This window comes from Carassius gibelio, chromosome A16 (assembly GCF_023724105.1).
Source record: "Carassius gibelio isolate Cgi1373 ecotype wild population from Czech Republic chromosome A16, carGib1.2-hapl.c, whole genome shotgun sequence".
Classification (NCBI taxonomy): domain Eukaryota; kingdom Metazoa; phylum Chordata; class Actinopteri; order Cypriniformes; family Cyprinidae; genus Carassius; species Carassius gibelio.
In genome coordinates, this window is record NC_068386.1 from 16474859 (window position 1) to 16495567 (window position 20709).

Here is a 20709-nt window from a genome sequence, read left to right on the forward strand (position 1 = left end):
GTTTGGACTACATCCCTCTAGTTCCTGCAGTAATGACTTCACTAAAACATTTTTTTGACTAACCTCCTCCCACAGGAATACACAAAAAAGGGGGTGTGGTCTTGTTGAGCTCTGACGGAGAAGAGGAAAAGAGTGTCATTTGTGTTTGTCGCCATGTCGTCGAAACGCTGTTATTTTCATCTCTGAGTCCAATCATCTTTTTTGGCCTTCCCAGGGATGCTGTACTTGGAGATTAATAGTTACAGTTTATGTTTAACTCGGTTCCCGAAAATTATAATCCACATGTAAAACAATGTGCAGCACATTTTGCTGAGGACAGCTTGCTGAGGACAGCTTTCTCAATCTCAATCAGTTTATTGCCGGATTCGCACAAAGATTATTCTTGAAAGATGGCGCAGTTCCCTCTTTGTCTGGAGAAGCCATTGTTTATGTACCACAACCGGTAAGTGTATTTTATTATTTAAGTTGGTGCGTTAAACAGTTTCTGTAACTTGTTACACAAAGGGCAACGCTGTTTAGCTTAGTTAACTAGATGTTAGGGTTTTGCAAAAAAATCAAATGCGATTTTCATGCGCATTTTGTCAGTAAAAACGCTCCTGTGATTATAAGTACATCTCCAGCATGTGCATTCAGATCAGGATTGCCAGGTTTTCAAAAAAAATCCTGCCCACTTGCTTCTCAAAACTAGTCCAAAACTAGCTCAATCGCGTTTCCAGGAGGGCCGCGTGCGCTCAGCTGCGGTCACAACACAGGAACCGCTGGCACAATCAGAACTCGTTACGTATTTCTGAAGGAGGGACTTTATAGAACAAGGAAGACTTCAGCCCGTTTTTATGACAGTGAAAACAGTGGTATACAGATAGGTGAATTGTGTGAAAAATACTGTTTTTTTTACACGTGAAATATGAACATGTTATATTGCACACTGTAAACACAATCAAAGCTTCAAAAAAGCATGAAAAGGAAAAGGAAAGGTTAAACTTTTAAAAATCCCTAAGGAATACTTTTGGTGAAAATTAGGAATATTGAGAAAAAAAATGCACCAGTATGTACCAGGCCCAGCTCCAGAACCAAATCACTGAGGGTGTTTCTTAAATTAGTTAGGGTGCTTTAATATATCCATGCGCTATGGTGCAAAGAGCGCTCCGTATAATAACTAAAACTGTCACTCATCTGAATTCATCACGATCTCACAAAGATACGTTATAATCAATGAAGTTCTCTATGCTGCACAACGAATCTCTAATTTACATTGCGTCTAAACTTGTAATTTGTGCTGAACACAATAGCTGAACAAAAATCTCTGACGAATTTAGCGGTGAGTGGATTCTAACTTAAACGCCCCGATTCTAAAAAGATTGGTTACATTGCTGAACATTGCAAAACCACATTGAAATGGAAACCAATCTCCAGAGCACAAACCATAGCGTACTGGCAAATGTCAAATCTGCATTGAAATGCCATTAATTCAGCTTTAAGTGAGTGTGCTATTGATTTCATTTGAGCACCCCCATAAAACCTGGCCTAGTATGTACTCCATATCAAAAACATCTGTCAAACTAAAAGTTACCAAAGAACCATTTCTGTTCTTGCTTTGATCTAACTACACCTGTGTCGGGGTAAAAGCATGCCCTCTTTCCTTTTCTCCTTTTTGTTTATTTACATACTGGACAGAAATCTGTCAGTATGATCAATCGGCACCTTGAATTACATACAGCCTAAAATCAATGTCTCCTCACTCTGGTCCACCATTATCCGTGTCATTTCACTGCCCCTCTCATCTTGGTTCATCCAACAGTTGCTGTACAGATGTCTGCACCTCTCCACTTCACAGAAGCAGCATCTCAAAGCCTGTCTTATCACTAGAAACCTCCCCAGGGGAAAACACGGCCTCACTGGCTTGATCTTCAGCCTTTGTTAGTTTACATCTGTCAATAGCGTTTTATGGACTGGTCTTTGATTGGATATCGGAGACGAATGAATCAGAGACGCTGCGAGTCTACAGAGTGTCAGCAAGCCCACGTTAAGCTGTCAGGTGAATTGCGTACGGAAGCGAGGGAAGTCTTGCAGGGATTTCCGTGGTAACTGTACAGGACCGCAGTTGCAGTTAGACTAAAATATCCGTGGTTACGGTAACCGTGGAGATGACTGAAAAGGAGGACTCGGCTTCCTGTGGAAACTCATGGCTGATTAGAACAGGATGCCAGTGAGAGCCACACTTTCTGTGGTACTGTTTCCTCTTGATATGCTAACATTTCCGGCTTCTTGTTAAAAAACACTTAGGTTTCTGTTTTTAGAACTTCTTCATTGACACAATGGATCATAGAAACACTCTCTTCCTTTTTTCCCTCCTCCTCTTTTTCCATTGCTCCTTTACTACCATTCGACCTCAGCTGTGTAACAATAAGGGGATGTTCACACAAAACATGTTTCTAGAAACTAATATCGGCGATACCGATATTAGGGGGTAAAAAAGTCTTATATCGATATATCAGCCGATATTCTCTATGTGCATATTATAGTACAGTACCAGTCAAAAGTTTGGACACATTTCCCATTCATGTCACACAGTCTCATATTGGCCAATAAAATCGGCAAAATTATAAATCGGTTAGGCTCTAGAAAGGCCTTCAAGTTTATATCAAAGCCCATTTCAGCAACATAAGAAACAAAAATCATGCCTGGTAAAACGTTTATTAAGATATAAAATGTATTTTAAAAATTATTTGGAAATATTAACTCAAAATTAAAATGTGAAAAAGTCAGGAAATGAAAAGTAAAACTGTCAACTGACTTTTATTTTTTCATAATTTTAGCTAATATCAATTTTGACTATCTCATACTTACAATTTGGTATGCAATCAGTTTGACATTTTATGTCAGTTTAGACTTTTGTCATAATTTAGTCTGCAACAATTTTATGACTTGTGACAATTTACGGTCAATTTATTTTATTTTTCTCAAAATTATGACACTATGTCATAATTTAAACTTTTTAATTTCATAATTATGAAATTGTATACCAAAGTTTTGACTTATCTCAGAATTGTGATTTTGTTTTTCTGTCTTAATTATAACACAGTGTGTCAATTTATTTTTTTTACATTTCATATTTATGCCATAGAATGTCATTATCTCACACTTTATTATCTAATAATTATGATTGACCGAAGCAGGATTGTTTTTTTTATGTGGCAGAAAAGGGCTTCAACAATTGTCTCCAGACCTCAAAATGATTATCATTTTTTTTATTTTACTGCTCAATGTCCCGTTCATAAACACAAAAACGCAACCTGTGTGAATGGCCTGTAAAGTAGCAGCAGCTCTATGTGAGACAGGGTGGGCTGCTGTATGTGGGTCAGAATGTCAGAGTGCCTGTGGGGTCCCATGTGCTTCCAGTTTCTCCATCTGACCCCGAGCACCCAAAATGCGTCTGAGGTCTAATGTAAATTAGCGTGGCCTTTATCAATAGTGAGCCAGTCTAACCGCTGGGGATCAGAGGGAGAAAGGAGCAATGTAATCTCTTTCAAACACCAGCCTATGATCTCGTTAAAGACTAATTGATGTTCTGTGTTAACGAGCTTTACCTTAATTAGTCACATTTAAGTGAATGGAGGATACTGAGAGGGGAGTTGGATGCAGTTTTGGGCATGCTGGACTCATCAACCCAGCTATGCAAACAAAAATAAGAGTGAGGGAAGTAATCAGACGAAGAGACGGATACAAAAATGCTGAAGAGAGGGATTCAGCAAAAAAAGAGACGTTAAAAAAGCAGCAATACTCTAGAGTCTGAAAGCCCAAGGGAGGGAACGATAGAGAGGACGGAGAGCAAAGGTAAAGGAGAAGATAAAGAATCAATGCGCAAAAAGGAAAAAGAGAAAGAGTAAAAGAGTAAAGCAAACGTTGATTCAGGCTGCTCTCATCTCTCTGTCTGAGCCCTCCAACCATGTTCAGTCTCAGATATTCAATTCCTTTTTTTTTTCACTTTCTTACTCTCCTTCATTTCCTCCTCTTGCTCCTCATTCTGTTTGCACTGTATTTCTCTTTTCCCCATCCTTCACTGCATTTCTATGTCTATGCATTTCTCTTTCCATCCAGCTTCATCTGTATCCACCCCTCTGCTACAGTACATCCTCCTCTTCAGTGCATTATAGTTTTTCACCTGCTTTCATTTTATACTCTTTCACTCTCATTCCTTCTTTATAAGTGCACTCCCCCTCCCTCTACAGTAAACCCTGGAAAGCAGCTGTAAGACCGACCGCTGGAGTGAAGCTATACTGACACGTTAACATTACTGTGCACATTACAGTACTGCAGTATGTGTGTGTGTGTGTGTGTGTGTGTGTGTGTGCACGCGTGTGCAGTCCTTGGTGATTTGTGTGCCCAGTATCCACAACATTCCCTTTTCAGTATATGTGCTTTTTTGGAGGTCATTATCTTTTCTCACCTCTCTCTTTTTACCTGCAGGACCAGATGTGTATCAATCTCCCAAGATGTGAAAATCGTCTCAAGACAGTAAATCAATACAGTGTGAAGCTTATGAAAGGTCACAACATGCCATTAGTGCACTAACACATATAAATGAACTAAAATGTATGATGTATGCCTGAACTGATCTAAGGCCTGTCTTGGTGGACATTAAGACCTCACATTCCCTCTGCAGGACTCCAGGCTCCATCATAACAGCTTTAATAAGTTTGGCGCAAAGAGGGAGTAAAACTTATTACGGAATATGAAGCAGAAGCCCCACATAAATGATTTTACTTCATCTAAACGCCAACGGTTTGATTCATATCGCAGGAGGAAAACTGTGGGCCCATGATGGGCTCATATGAAATTAACATAATGAGCGCTGCTCATAAATCTCACTGATTTCTTACCCAACTATTAAAAAGCAAATGGCCAGACTTTGAGAAATGACAGTAATTGATATTTAAAGTCTGCTTCTTCTCGTTTAAATGTTTCTAAATGTATATATAAAACATACTGGAAAATGAACAAGCTATGCTATTTGAATAAGCTCGCATAGCACTGAAACAACAGGAGTATCAAACACACATGCACTACGAGACACTGGTAACTGTGCTCAGGAAAACTGATAAATCCGCAGTTTACATAAACAGCCTGACAGCGCGGCACATCGACGCGATCATTAGCCGCACCGAAGCAGCATTTGAAACGTTTTTCAATATTCAGTGGCTTCACGGTTGTTGTTTTTATGAACATCACTAATTGTGCCCGCAGACTGCGCGTGTCTCAGTGTCGTTTACAGGCGCGTGCGTCTTCGCGTTTCGCTGTAACCCCTGCGCGTACCTGTGCAGTGAGAGTGCAAGAAAAGTCTAAGTATGTGCCGTTTCACAGAGGAACAAGTGGCCTTATAAGCACTGGCATATGTGCGCGCGTGCAGCAATGACAGAAGGGTCAAACCCCCGCGCGCGCCGGCCGTCTCCATCTCTCTGATGCAGCGCATCAAAGTCCCCTCACCCGGAGCCGGCGGTGCACTGTCAGTGCCATGTCTCCTCGCTCCACGCAGTCAAGTCCGTGCAGAAACACAGCAGCATTCATTAAACTGTTACTTACTGTGTTTTTCACACGCCTGTCCCCCCTCTCTCCTTTCGTCCCTCCATTCTCTTCACATCATTCCCCTCGATGTATCCTTTTTGCAGCTTCTCCAACCAAAATACACCTAGAAATATATATCCTACATGTATTCAATCTTCGCGAGCTCTCTCTCTCACACACACACTCTCTCCACCAATCTCCCGCTCCCTCCTCTCTCTCTCTCTCTAGCTCCTCTCTCTCTCCCTCTTTCTCCGCTCTTTTGTTAAAATTCAGTATATGCGCTTCGTCACCTAGCAACCGTCAACCCTCAACCTCCCTCTCTCGCGCGCGCGGGCGCGCCGGACGCCTTTCTCTCGCGCGCGCTCTCTCCATCACTAGCGACACGTGTTGAATGCTAAACTTAGCGGTGTGGAATAATATTAATAACTGGGTGGCTCGAGGTCTCTTCCTCTCCTCTAGCTCTCTCAGCCCTCTTCCTCCCCTCACACACACTCGCGCACACACACCTCCTCCTTTTGCTCGCGCATATCATCATGCAATATAAATATTTACTAGAGCGTCCTCTGTTGCATGCCCCCCACCACCCACCCATCATCCCGTACTGCGAATCAATGGTGTCGTACCGCCACTTCTGCTTCTCCGAGCAAAACGGAGAGGTGTGCATCCGTCACGCTGTCCTTCCGTGACACTAGACACGCGTGTATCCATACAGCAAAGACGGGGGGAAATGCGCACCGACCGTGTGCGTGCGCGCGCGTTTTGGAGCGTGAGTTAGCCTTGCTTATGCCTGGAAAATGATCGGTGGATGGAGAGAGTAGCTTGAGCTGCAGTACGCTATCAAAGGAGAATCAGCCTTTTAATAAATGCTTATAATTATTCACTTTGTTTATTCAAGCGTTTGTTTAATATATGCGCATAATAAATTATTTTGTATGTTTAAGTGTTTATTCTGCTGTGTGGCCCTGTAGATGTGGTGACTGGTCAATCGATTAACAAACCAATAACTCAATGGCCCGTGATGAATACTGACACTGTGTGTTTCATTTAGTGAGCTCAGATGATAAATGGTCAGTGTTTTTTTGCAGAAGGTCAGTCCTTCCCAGCGTGACGCAGCGCTATTGATGAAATACCATTCAGCCATTAAAGCGCAGTCATTTCCAGCCCTGTTCCTGGAGTCCCAACAGTTCACATTTTGGATGTCTCCCTCATACCCATTTAAAGTCATGGAGTATTCTACTAATGAGCTGACGAGTTTAATCAGCTGTGTTTGATTTGGGAGACATCCAAATTGAGTACTGCTGGGGGCCCTCCAGGAAAAGGTTTGGAACCTGTGTTTTAAACTAAGCATAAACTACTGATTCGTTTCCTCATCTCCTTCCAGCAACATGTTCATGCGGGTGTATGTATAACAGTCCAAACACTTAGTCCTTCAATTCCTCAGTGTAATACCATGCAAGTTCATTCACATTTATTTAATACTTATTAGTTTTATCAGGCCCTTAAAGGGGGGGTGAAATGCTCGTTTTCACTCAATATTCTGTTAATCTTTAGTACCTATAGAGTAGTACTGCATCCTTCATGACTCCAAAAAGTCTTTAGTTTTATTATATTCATAAGAGAAAGATAGTCTGTACCAATTTTTCCCGGAAAAACACGACCGGCTGGAGGCGTGACGTGTGGGCGGAGCTAAAGAATCACGAGCGCGAGTAAGCTTTTGCGTTGAGAGCGTTTGGAAGCTGTGAAGGCTGAAACTGAACGAGAGCAGCAGCAGCAACGACTCGCTCTGAGCGGGGCTCGAACCCGGGTCTCCGGCAGGGGAGACAGACGCACTAACAAGGAGGCAGAGATATTTTAAGCAGTTTTACTCACCGCATGCGGTTCCAACACACGATCGTGACCCTTTTTTGTTGGGACTGCATTATCCTTAAGAAATAAACGATGTGCAAATCCGTCATCAAACTGGGCTTTGTTTGTAAAACAAGCATCTTCGAAATGCAGGGAACAAACAAAAACACTTGCACAGCTCTGTGATGCTCTGTAAAAATAACCTCCATCCACTGGTCCCTTAATGCTTTTTTTTTGGTAATCTGTGCAGGGTTGTCTTGCCCTGGCAACCAAAGACACACTCCTTTTGTGACATTTCGCGACGCTCTCGCTCTGATCAGTGAATGTCTGTGCTCAACCTCTCAGTGCTCTGCTCTACGGGAGCGCGCGCTCTTCTGGCAGACGTGCCCTTATAAGGAAATTCCGCTCCATCTAACGTCACACAGAGCCATACTCGAAAAAAACGTTCCGAAACTTGTGTTTGTCACAAGTTTCGGAACGTTTTTTTCGAGTATGGCTCTGTGTGACATACAACTTAATTTTTGAAACTTTTTCCATGTTTAGCATGGGAATCCAGCTCTTTAACAGTGTAAAAAACTCAGTATGCATGAAATAGCATTTCACCCCCCCCTTTAATAGGACAGAGGCAGTGTTGAGTTAGGATAAATGAGCACTAGGTTACAACTTAATGATACATTTCCAATTTAAATACTGTTTTCCAATATTCATTTTTAAACATTGAAGTTTTACAAATGAGTTTTTTAATATGTACCTTATTTTAAAGGAAATTCAATTTATTACAGTTTAGTTACAGTTACAGTTGTGGCTAAAGTATTTTGAAACATCAACCATAACCACATTAACTCACTTGTAAAGCTTTTCAAAATTATGATTACAATTTTTAAGGTTGCTTATATAGACAAAGATTAGTGTCATATTTTGCAGTATAATATTACTTTATGGACAGCAGACATGTCTTCACTTAATACAATACTCAAAATCAAAAACTGAAATACTGGTATAATTAAAAAAGAAAGTCATGTGGATTTGCAACAATATGAAGGGGTCATGTTACTGCAAACCAGTTTGACTTTCTTCTGTGGAATAGAAGTTACTCTGAAAAATGATGGAAACTGAACAGTTTTAGTTCCACTTCATAGACAAAAAAACTGAGACATTTCTCAAAATATATATTTTTATATGTTCTACAGAAACAGTACAAATTATGATAAAAATTGTAATTATTGTTGCCATGAAACAGTCATATTGACAAATCTTTACGTCCCAATTTAAAAAGGAGTGTTCAACCCCAAAAAATTGTTCTTCTGTGAAAAAAAAAAACAATTTTGAAAAAAATTCGATACAATGAAAGTAAATGGGTCAAATATTGTTTTAATATGCAGTTTAAAATAAATAAATAAACGAAAACCACAATATTTTTTGTGAGAAAGCAAGGGGACCAGTGTTCTAGTTGTCAGGTTGCACATACCCACATATCATTCATCAGTCTGATTCCCATTGGGCAGCGACAGATGTCAGGTGAACGGTGGTTTGTCACATAAACTGTCAAAACGAATGAGTGTGAATTTGAAGTGAGGGCATGTTAACAAGGTTCATTCAGTGGAATTTATGTTCACACCCTTTGCACCCTCTCTCTCGCTCTCTCTCTTTGAATATGTGTCCTGTTATTTGAGTTATAGCTCAGAGCACAACAGATGAGTAAACATTGATAGTCACAAGTAAATCCCATCAAATCAGATTGGGGAATGCAAAGGCTACGCTCCCTCCTGCCCTCGCTCTCAATTCCTCTTTTTCTCTCTCTGTTGGGGTTTCTTTCCTTCCCTTTTCATCTGCTCCCCAAGATTGATTAGGGTTGATAAAGAAAAATCCCATTTAATCAAGTAAATAGTAAATGGAGGAATTGAGCAGCAGCCCCAGAGGCACAAGCAGTCTCTTAAAGGAATCATATTGAAGGTTCGTACAGCCCTTGGGATAATAATACGGACTATGACATGGCATCTGGCATTAGTGTCGGATAAAACAAGCAGACACAAGGGAGAAGTGCAGAAGAAGCTAATAGGAGAAGTAAAGAGAGAGAGACTGCCCGAGGGAAGATGGAGAGAGTGAGAGCCCTATTCAGCAGCGCCACACAGACTATCTTTTCGCACTGGGAGACCTCGACGACGATTGAATTTTTTCTTGGTCCGAGCTGTAATAGAAAATAACCAAGTACTTTTGCGCAATAGCTGTCAGCGACCTTCTGAGAAGAATAGGGCTAATCCTTTACGGTGCCCTCGCAGAACATCTCCATTCAAATCCGCTACATTTCATGTCTTGAATAAATTTGCTTCCTCTTAAAGATTTTTTTTTTTTCCTTCCAGTGAAACTGAACCCTGTCTCTGACTGGGCTTTGCGATATAGATATATTTCAGCGAAGAAAGAAAAAGCATACAGTATGTCACATTTGTTTTCATGGGCGATAAAATGATGGGCATTGTAATCCTGAGCTAATTAACGTAACTAGCGCAAAGTCACATGACCGTTTTCGAGGATCTGCATTTGTGAATATTTAAGTCTTTGTATGAATAATTCTTTTTTTTTTAAGGCTCCTCGCTTGGACAGTATAGTCAGAGGGTCCGACAGAGCTGATGGAAGCCGTGAGAGCCTTCAGTCCCTGAGGTCATTTGTCTGATCACTTATGATTCCGTTTAAACAGTACTACTCTCACTGACAGCTTCATCCACGGCTAATGATGGCATGATGCCACATGTTTCAAGACCCCTCTTTCTCGAGAGTTATTCGACAGGGTTGGATAGAGATTCAATGAGAAGACTGAAAAGCCCTTCATCATCCAGAACACCAGGGGTTTGGGCTTTATCCCGGTGTGTGCTAAGTTCTCAGATATATCAGTTAAAAGCCCCAACCAATCAGTGCTCTCAGCCGGCTAAAGATGTAGCACTCCAGCCTTTATGAAGTGTACATTGTTCTGGTATTCAGGGTTCAGTACTTGTTAAACTCAATCCACAGGATTTATAGCATAATGCTGATTTCCCCAAATGGAAAATGAATGAGGCAAATGTGTAAACATTATAATGCCCACAGTCAGCGCCAATAGCCTCGCAGGCAGCAAGTCGACATGGGATCGTTGCGCTTTGGGTGTCCCGAGTTTTGATTCCCAGCTCACAGACCTTTTCTGATGTCACCCCCTTCTCTCTGTCCCACTTTGCTTCCAAATCAACGTACTGTCCTATCATAAAAGAGGCAAAATGCCTAAAATAAATAACTTAAAATACTGACTGTTTCAAAAACACATGAACAGAACAATATGTGTGTTAATATAATTTTGTGTGGAGGACGGATGAGTTGATAAAGCTTAACTTGCATTTAACCCAGAACACCCGTTAATCTGCATTCATTTGCAACACCCGCATCTCAAAATCCAATTAACATCTGAACCGACGCATAGAACCTTCCTTTCAAAAGATCAGTAGCTACTAAAAAATAAAAAAATAAAACACGTCTGGCCACTCAAGATCCTGTTCCACAAGCCTAAACTATGATTGGCCAATTGTGAGTTAGGGAAAAAAACCTGTTTGGCCACAATATATTGGAAAGGGGAGAAAATGACAGTTCTGGATGCTCCTTTGTATTCACACAGATGTGTATGCATAACAAAGCAAAAAATTACAGGTGTCAAACTGGTTTGTGTCGTAGTGGCAATCCAGTGCTGGAATGCAGACCATCATGGTCCTCCTAATAAACATAGACAGCAATTTTGGTATTTTATAGTAAAACAAACTGAAAACAGACCAATATGCCCAGACTGACTGTGTCTTGCTGATCTTGGATCTAATAATCAATCCTTTGCCCTAGAAAATCCCAAGATCGAGAGCAGCAGATGTTGAGCCGTTGCCGTGTCATAGGTTTAAAAAACACATTATAAATAAAGATCAAAAATATCTGCACACTCCACTGACACAGATGTTCAACCAGCTCACACAGATTAATTCAAAACACAGCGGGCTAGTTTGTGTTCCGTTCTCCTTCGTTCCCCCTCAGGTTTCTTTTTCACGGCTTCTATTCTACACTAATACCAGCTACTGCACACAGGCAACTGGTGTATCTGTACGGAAAGAAGACATATTGACTCTGCTGCCTACAAGATGACAAGGTTTATTTTAGCCTGATCCGGGTAAGCTGATAAAACAACTCAACAGAACAGAAACCAAAATGCATTACCATTCGCTAAGAAGCTGAGCCGGTTCCTTTTGTTTGAGGATTGAAGGTGTGAAACTATTGTGCTTTGAGAAGAAAATACAGTTATGCCAAGAAAAGAAAACAGGGCAGTTCACAGTGAAACCAAAATCACCAGAGCAGAAAACTATTATGCATTGCTGAGGGCATTCAATACACAAATGGGGGCTGGATCTGCTGAGTGAGAGTATGGGGGAGATGAGGAATTGCATAGACTTCCTCCTGTAATGCTTAATTACCTCTCTCCTGTACTTGAGGTAATCTTTAATCGGATGAGCACCATGGACTCCAAGGAGGTGCGTGAGTGCCCTGCAACCACCGCTGATAAAATTCACATAGTGTGGAAACTTCTACTGTTTTTATCCTGAGCTAATGATATTTCTGATTCCCTATCCACTACCTCTAAACCCAACCCACAACTTTTATACTATTCTCAAGAAATAAATAAATAAATAAATAACTGTAATCAGTCTAAAATCTCATGTGGAATAAGCATCAAGTAAAAAGTAATACAACTTGTATCCTCATATCACAAATATATGGGAGTGTACACAAAAATGGTTTTACATTTATTTTTCAACACAAAAAGTATCTTTAAATATCATGTTAATAAATATCATTGTTTTTTAGGAGTCACACCACATGACACTTTACAAACTAAGCTACCTCGTCTTGTCATTTATAGGTCAAATTATCTGGTATTTTAAGAGACTTACTGACCTTGACAATTACGTCCTCTGTGTGATTTCCTGTTTTATTTTTTCATGCATGTTTTTAAATGTCAGTCGCACCACATGACTTAGATTATGAAGACAAATCTATTTCAATTAATATGCAGTGATGCGGTTTCTTGAAAAAAAAAAAGATCATGCCAAATTACTTTCTTTTTACTTTCAAATCTACTTCTTTTAATATATTTCTCTTCATTACAATATCATTAAATTTCGACTTTATGTCATTTCATGCATTTAGTATCAACTGTTTGGGGTCTGTAAGATTTTGTAAATGCTCTCGAAAGAAGTATCTTATGTAAATAACGACACATTTATTTGATCAACAACAACAAAAAAAACACTACTATTGTAAAATATTATTAAAATTTAAAATAACCACTTTCTACTTGAAAATATTTTACAATGCAATTTGAATTTGAATTTTCATTAGCCATTAAACAAGTTCTTAGTGTCATCTGACCAATCAGAAACAAATCATAAAATAAACATTTCTTATTAATATTAATGATGATTGATAATGATTTTATTTTATTATTATTTTTCTTTTCAACTTTTTTGTTTTCCAGATTTTTCGATGAATAGAAAGTTAAAAAGAAGATAATTATTTGAAATATAAATCTTTTCTAACAATATAAACGTCTTTACTGTCCACTTTTATCAGTTTAATTCATCCTTGCTGAATAAAAGTATTAGTTTCATTCTATAAACAAAGCTTATTGACTTTGGAACATTAGTGTAAACCTCTCACACGCACACAGACTTTCTGTCTGGCAGAAAGGACACTACAGACTACAGGTCAGTGCATTTTGTATGGTAAACAGAGTGTGATTGTTTATTCTGGGGCAAAGCGAATTTATACTGATATAAAGAGAGCAGGACAAAAACTAGAGAGAGAAAATGAAACTAGGATTGTGAGTACAGTAAATGAAACAGATGGAGAACTTGTACTGTGCTGGAAAATCAGCTGAGTAAAGTAAAATCATGTAGAGGAGGGAGGAGAGAAAGAATAAAGATAAGTACACAAGAAAAGAATGCACACAGAACAGAGAAGAGGGGAGGGAAGAAGGCGGGGCTAAGAACATGGCAAGGTTACACATAAAAACTGCAGTCTGTTTTCCTCTCTGACAGAAGTAGAGAGAGGAAGCTTCAGTTTTTTTCTGCAATATCACATTAAAACATAAATGAAAAACAGAACGGAACAACTGAATGCCAAGGAAGCGCGTACATTCATGACAGAGAGCCAGGAAAGAAGGAAGGACAGACAAAAGACAGAGACTATGAGCACAATAAAATAAACACAGCGGCTACACATTGGCAGAGTTCACAGGACCAGCTCTGACATCAGTAAAGTGAGAGAGGAAGAGGGGTGCACCACCACTTTACGGAAACCGCTTGACAGTTTCATACCCTGAGACAGTTTGAAAATAGGAAACAGACGCTTAAGAGAAACAGAAAAAAGAAAGAAAGACAAAAGGATAAAACAAAGCCCGTTTAAACCAAACCATGTTGATGAAAGAATACCGGATATGCATGCCGCTCACTGTCGATGAGGTAAGTTTGTAACTTTTAACATGTTTGCGTGTGCGTCCATATGTTTGCATGTGCAGCAGCTGTCCCTATGATTAGTGTGTATGAAAGCAAACCTTAAAAAGATTTTTTTTTTTTTCCACTCTGTTTACGCAGATGAAACCTTGATGTAGTTCTGTGTACATGTCTCTGGGTTGTATTGTTTTATTGATATCTCCATTTCAGCCGTTTTCTTTACCTAAACGGGTCTGACCAGTTACGTCCTTTCATTTTGAAGGCAGGAGTGAGTTGTTCACCTCAAGGCTAGGAACAAAACACAAAGGCCTTTAACCACAAGCAGCTTGGAATTTCTACAAGGGGGTCAGGGGCTGTTTAGGCGGTCTGTGTTTTGCCTTTGAGTAGCCAACTTGTGCTCGTTCGGATCAGACAAGTCCACACAAGCACACCTGACCTAAAGTCTGCCTCAGAATTCGTCTATGGTCTACATCAGCACATAGTTTCCAGACAGGAGCACCACCCCCTTTTTTCTGGAGTAGCTCTGTTTTGCGTACAGACAGCTTTTTTCTCCAAGCCTCAAGGTCTCTGTCTGTCATCATCATCGGTGACAATGATTGTTGGAGTGAGTTTTCACTGTAACAGATTTCAAAAGAATTAGTCTGAAAAGAGCGGGAACCTTGTCAGTGCTGCCATCTCAGCTTTGCAGGAGAACATACGGGAAACATTATGTATCCAGTACACTTTAGTCTTAGAGAACAAAACAAAACATATGGCAGATGAGACTCTATGACAAAGAGTGACGTTTCAGTGGAAGGGTCTGGTATTTATGGGAGTTTTAAACTCATTAAGTTTAAAAAATATATGTTATTACATAATGCTTATAATATTTTTCATTATGTATATTTTAATATTATACATTAATATTGTATTTAATTTCATGGATCATGGTAGACTTCAAAAACATGACATTTTTATTCTGTTAGTATTACTTCAGAAAACAATACTCAACCAATTTTGCATTTTCATGTTAGCACATTATAAAATAAAACTAAATTATATTTTACATTAATGATCAAAGCCTTTCAGCAAAACAGCACAATTTAAATAATTATAAATTTATAGATGTTATATTTATATTACATTTAATGAATCATTATGGAAGAACAATTTCCTATTAAACTCCAATTTACTTAAGACATTAAATTTAAATAAATAATTCTATATATATATATATATATATATATATATATATATATATATATATATATATATATATATATATATATATATATATATATATATATATATATATATATATAACAATTTGGCTTACTGTGTTAATTTGACAGCATTAAACTCTGAAAAATATATCTATTATATATTATGTTTTGTTTCAAAACTTACACTGGATACATTTGTTTGAATTATGAGAATTCAACTTCCTGTTATTCTGATTTAAATTCTAATTTAACATTCATATGGCCGATTTAGTCATTTCTTCAAATTTTGCTCAACCCACCTATAAAACAAGTAAAAAAAAAAAAAAGATAACTGAAACATATGAGGTCACAAACAGAGGTCAGCAGTTTCTTTCTCTCTTCCAAAGTACAAGATCGGCCAGTTATACATGATCAGCAAGCACAGCAGTGAGCAGAGCGGGGGAGGCGAAGGGGTGGAGGTCGTCCGTAATGAACCCTGCACAGACCCCAAACATGGAGCCGGACAGATGACAGAGAAACGTATCTACCTCAACAGGTGAGATCGCAAACACACACACACACACACGCATGCATAAGCAATCATGTTTCTTTCATGGTTCACATCACCCTTCTTCCAACGTGCCAGCGATCAGCTTTTATTGATGACTGCAGCTAACACCTTTACACATTCAGAAGAGCTCCGTCCATCGCTCACTATCCCTCCAAAAACACCTTCTCTCTTCCTCTCGGGCTTCAAGCAGAAACACACGTCAGCATAACCGTCCGACAGAAGATCATGCACACATTCAGTCTGATATCATCCCACGCCGTGAACATACACACACACTTATAGTAATTGCCTTTTGTGTGTGTGTTCTTTACACACACACACACACACTCAGTCATTAGACGCTGTTGTGAATATGAATTACTGCACCTCTAGCAGTAAAACAATTTTTTCAAGCCATTAATGTGTTAGCAAAGACCAAAAGGGCAGAGCATTAGTTCCTAATGGTCAAATAAATCTTATCGTGGAGCATGTGAGTCTAATTCAAATGCTGATATTACCGCAGACGAGATCATTATATGCTGTTTACAAGCACATCATGCCGAACTGCTGCATTGTAATTAAGAATAATTGAACTTGTATTGTCAAGAAACGACCGTCCGAGGATTGTAATGTAATGGCAGTTGTTTGGTGGGAATGTGCTGTTCTGCGGGACACGCTGTGGAAAAGTCTGTCACTTCAGGAATGGGAAAGAGAGAGTGTGAGAACGCGTGGTGCTTGACACAACTGGCTGACCGTGAATGATCTACTTCTTCTCTCCTCCACCCCTCTCTTCTCATCCTCTGTCCATCCATCCATCACTCAGTTCCTCAGGCTGTAAATCTCAAGCGCTGTCTGTGCTGCCTTATCTCACAGTGCTGAGTTCATTATCTCTCTCGCTCTCTCTGTAGTGGGGTTTCTTGGACTCTGACTGTGTTTTTGTAAGGGACAGATGGCACCAGACACCTCTGGAAGTGAGCCGTATAGCTATTGTGACAGCGGTTTGACATCTTAACTTAATACAAGTCAGACTCTCCAACCGTTAGGCCACGACTGCTCCGTACAACTTGAAATGCTGAAAATGTATGGTAGAATCTAACATCAATCAAGATAATGTAGAAATTAACATTAATCTAGGTTGATAAATGCTGTAAAAGTATTGTTCATTGTGAGTTCGTGATACCAGTTGTAGAGTAAAACATTAACTAATGGTAACAAATTGAACATAACGCACATCTTTAATAAGTAGGCCTTTAACAGAAGTGTCCAAATACACTGCATGGAGAAATATAAAACACTCCTCTAGTCTTTCAATCTACTAAGATTTTTTTTTTTTTTGCCCACCAACTTCAAAATAAATATTTCAAAGGATGATCAATTTTAAGAGTTTTCCTTGTGATCACACGCTAAGTTCAATTGTTACACTGCATGTTGCGTTACTGCATATTATATTAGCCAAATTAGCACTAACTAGCATACACACATCCATTAAGCACGCACTGTTTATGTCTTTGTTTAACATGTCTCTTGTGTCAAATGATGTTCTCATGTTTCTCTTTTTGTCTCTGTCCAGCAAACTGCCAACCTGGATAAGAAAGTTTGTTCCCATGGTTTTTTATATCACGGAAACTGCCTGGAACTTCTACCCTTACACCATAACAGGTCAGTTCAAGCATTATGTTACAATAAATACACCAGTGTTTGAATATTAACGTACCATCACATGGCACGTACATCCATCTTGTCTGTTCAATGCACCAGCTGTGACATAACACCATATTTCTTCTCTGCATTCCTCTCTCCTTCTCCGTCCACTGGTGTTTTACTAAAGAGTACACGGTAAGTATTCTCAGATGTCAGCTCAAACTCATGCAGTTTGCTCTGGACCCACTGAGCATACAACATAATCACTTCTCTCTCTCTCCTTCTCGTTTTTCCCCTCTCTTCTATCTTTACTCTTTCCAAAAGTGTTCCTTCCTACCGAGGTTCCATGTCAGGATTGAGACGAGCTTTAAGAATGACAACGGTTGCAGTGAAAATGTGAGTGAGAGATGGCAACACACATGCACACACACTCACACTCACACTCAGACACAGTGTGTGTTCTTACAGGAGATAATCCTCTTAAAGGAGGACCATTCATCAGCAGCACACGTAAACAGTCATTGTACTTGTGTCTGTCTCTGAATCACTCAGTATTAACATTCAGGCGCGATCCAAACACTCCACCTTCCTCCTGTGACATAAGACACCAATGCTTCCAAAGCAGGGCCTCAAACTGGTATAGGTCATTTTTCTCAGACACGTGTAGCAAAACTAGGACTCTTGTATTTAAATCAACAGGGCAGTTTAAACCAGAACTTACTGTTACAGTATGTGCCTTCAGTTAATGAATACCACATTTTGTATTTTTGGTGCTCAAGTGCAGCTACTCTACAATTCAGAAGATTGGGGTCAAGACTTAAATTCAGTTTTGCTATCACAGGAATATATTACATTTTTAAATATATTTTTAATTCTACAAATATTCCGAACTGTTTTTACTGTATTTTATTCAATTAAATGCAGCCTTAGTGATCATGAGAAACTTCTTTCAAAAACTGCAATTTATTTTGCCCTTCTGAAACTAAATTATTTCATTAACAAGTATGGAAATTGGATTATTTTTATTTGTGGTCTTAATATCATATATATAGTACTTCAAAATATATTATATATATATATATATATATAGTATCAATATCTGATAATGGACAATATTAGAGATACAGTTAGATATTAGAGTAGACAGGTTAATTTCTCAGGTTTTTACATTTAGATGACATTTTTACACTCAAAGTTAATCTTTAAAAACACAAATAGTTAAACAATTATTTTTAATTTTTTTTATTTAATTTTAAACACAAATTAAAAAAAAACTAATAATAATAATATCCATTTTTCATACTGTTCAATATTATTTTGTTAATTAATTTAGAATTTAAATTATTTGAGTTTGAAGTCTTTTATATTGTATTCATTTTGACAAAACTGCTGAATTTTTTTATATCGGCCATAAGCCACTACCCTTAAAATAATCTTCATCTTATCAGTACCGGCCAGACTTTTAAAACTGTGCATCTGTTTTGAAATATCTTCTTACCATGACATCAAATGTTTCTGGTATCTTAATGGGGTTTAATGGGGAAAAATTGCAGTTCTCAGGAAATACACTCCCATGAGTCGCTCCAAGGTCTTTCCATACATCAATAACCACAAAAGTGCACTAATAACTGCATAAGTTTTATATTGTAAAATCATTTTTTTTTCAACTGTCCTTCAGGTAATGAGAGACTCCTGCTTTAAAGTGAACAAACAGAGAATTGATTTAGCCGTGTTGTCATTCAGAGTTTTTACTTAGTACTTACTGTGATGAGTTGAGTTATTACTGGTTTGCAGTGTGTTTCTCTGCATGCACCGAATGAAAGAGAGAGAGGCAATTGTGCCCCGGAGTGCTCTCTGTTATTAAAAAATGAAAAATACGACTTAAACAAGATCCAACTTGCCACAAAGCGGCTCAGAGATTTACGACCAAGTCTGCCTGTGCAAAAGAACGTGTGAGGGAGATGGTGGGAGAGTTTTGTTATTGATACTTTGTAATTGATACGGTTTCCTCTGACTGACCCAACTTTCTCACCACATATAGCAGCAGATACACCCTCATTCGCATACTTTACACTTAAATTTATAATACAAAAAATGAGTACAAAAACTCACTGGCACAGTACCCTTTCAAAAGGTACTAACATGCACCTTTGAGGTACTAAAGTGCATGCTTTAGGGGTAAATGACACTGTACAAAGGTGTACCTTTTGAAAAAGTTACAGCTTTTGTACCTTTTTTTCTGAGAGTGTATTACACAAACACAAAATGAACTACAAGATATCCGTTTTGCATACAGGCACATTCACACAGCAACTCCATCACAATCAAGCAAATGAAAATAATACTGGTGCAACTCATCACATTAGACGAGAGGAACAGGAAATATTGCAACAGCTTTTCTCACGAGGAGACTGCAGATAAAAAAGACAAATGAGAAAGAACAGAGGAGAAAAAGAGCAGGAATCTGTAAATTACTTACATTATTTTTTTAACCAAAACAACTTAAAAAGACTAAAAAGAGACAAAATGGAGAAGCCCTTATTTTCTTAATTGCTTATTTTTTTTAATCATTCTCTTAGATTCCAGCGGGTGCAAAAAGCACCTGCAATGCTGCACAGTCAAGGAAACCTTTGTTTAAGTTAAGACTTCGTATCTGCTTTCTTTCTCTGCTGGCCTGCAGTAGTTTGCATAATTCAGTACTTCTGCCAATAGTAGGCTTGATTTTGCACTCGTTTCCACGTTTTTTTTTGCATTAGTTCAGAGTCTCTGCTTACACCCTACGGTCTTCTGTTATGTAGAGTGTCACGGTTCTGTAATGGGCTACAGAATGTTTAACCGGTTGCATTGTGTGGTATTTTATATGAAGATCGCTCAGAGCACTGAAACAACTTTCCCTTGTCTTCAATCAGATGCAGAAGTTGGTGCATTTGTATTTTTCTTTGTTAACTAAACTTTAAGTTGCATTGTCATTTTTCACTTGGACATTTGGGACTCGCTGGAATAAGAAAGCAGTGTGTTCTTTGGTATAGCGTTGGATTTGTCTGACCATTCTCTCTGATGTTTCCTGTGCAGGTGTTTGGTGATGACCTCACTCCAAAGGACAGTGTCTGCTTTTTAGATATTTTGAGTGATCCAATCCCTGACAAGCATTATAAGAAGGCTGAGGTAAATATACATTCATATAAGCATAAATACATTGCAAAATAAAATCTGGGTTGGGTCAAAATGGGCTCATTTGAATGTTGAATTGTCAACACGCCATAGGACACTAAATTGGGGTTTTCAAAGATTTCGATGCAAAGTATGCTCTCAATATAATGATCCTCTTGAGAGAGACTCCCTTCCTAAAATATAAAGCAATTATATATCTATAAGTATAAAGACCAAATTATATTTTTGAGATAAATATTAAAGGTGACAT

At 38.7% G+C, this 20709-nt stretch overlaps 2 protein-coding genes across 4 annotated transcripts in view; one reads left to right on the plus strand and one right to left on the minus strand.

The window, feature by feature from the left end:
- LOC128030776 (glutamate receptor ionotropic, NMDA 2D) overlaps positions 1–7092 on the minus strand; it is a 74022-nt gene extending 66930 nt beyond the window's left edge. For both annotated transcript variants that reach the window (XM_052618734.1, XM_052618733.1), the window contains exon 1: positions 5581–7092. The gene's annotated coding sequence lies outside the window, so the exon portion shown is untranslated. The remainder of the gene's footprint in view (positions 1–5580) is intronic.
- A 6360-nt stretch (positions 7093–13452) lies between these two features.
- Positions 13453–20670, plus strand: LOC128030042 (cytoplasmic phosphatidylinositol transfer protein 1-like). 2 transcript variants are annotated; one of them, XR_008187777.1, is made up of 6 exons: positions 13453–13925; positions 14179–14520; positions 15505–15653; positions 17218–17483; positions 17613–17684; positions 20361–20670. XR_008187777.1 is itself a non-coding variant. In XM_052617513.1 (6 exons), the coding sequence occupies exons 1-6, from the start codon at positions 13878–13880 to the stop codon at positions 20493–20495; spliced, it is 501 nt and encodes a 166-aa protein (XP_052473473.1). In that variant the 5' UTR covers positions 13462–13877; the 3' UTR covers positions 20496–20656. The 2 variants fall into 2 exon arrangements, 1 of the variants encoding a protein (XP_052473473.1); XM_052617513.1 differs by lacking the exon at positions 14179–14520 and having other exon boundaries at positions 13462–13925; positions 17218–17306; positions 17476–17483; positions 20361–20656.
- Positions 20671–20709: the final 39 nt, after the last annotated feature.

Coding starts and splice junctions, on each gene's coding strand:
- LOC128030042 (XM_052617513.1), top strand. CDS start 13,878: ATGTTGATGAAAGAATACCGGATATGCATGCCGCTCACTGTCGATGAG. Junction 15,654..17,217: donor AAACGTATCTACCTCAACAG/GTGAGATCGCAA, acceptor GTCTCTGTCCAG/CAAACTGCCAACCTGGATAA. Junction 17,685..20,360: donor ACAACGGTTGCAGTGAAAAT/GTGAGTGAGAGA, acceptor TTTCCTGTGCAG/GTGTTTGGTGATGACCTCAC.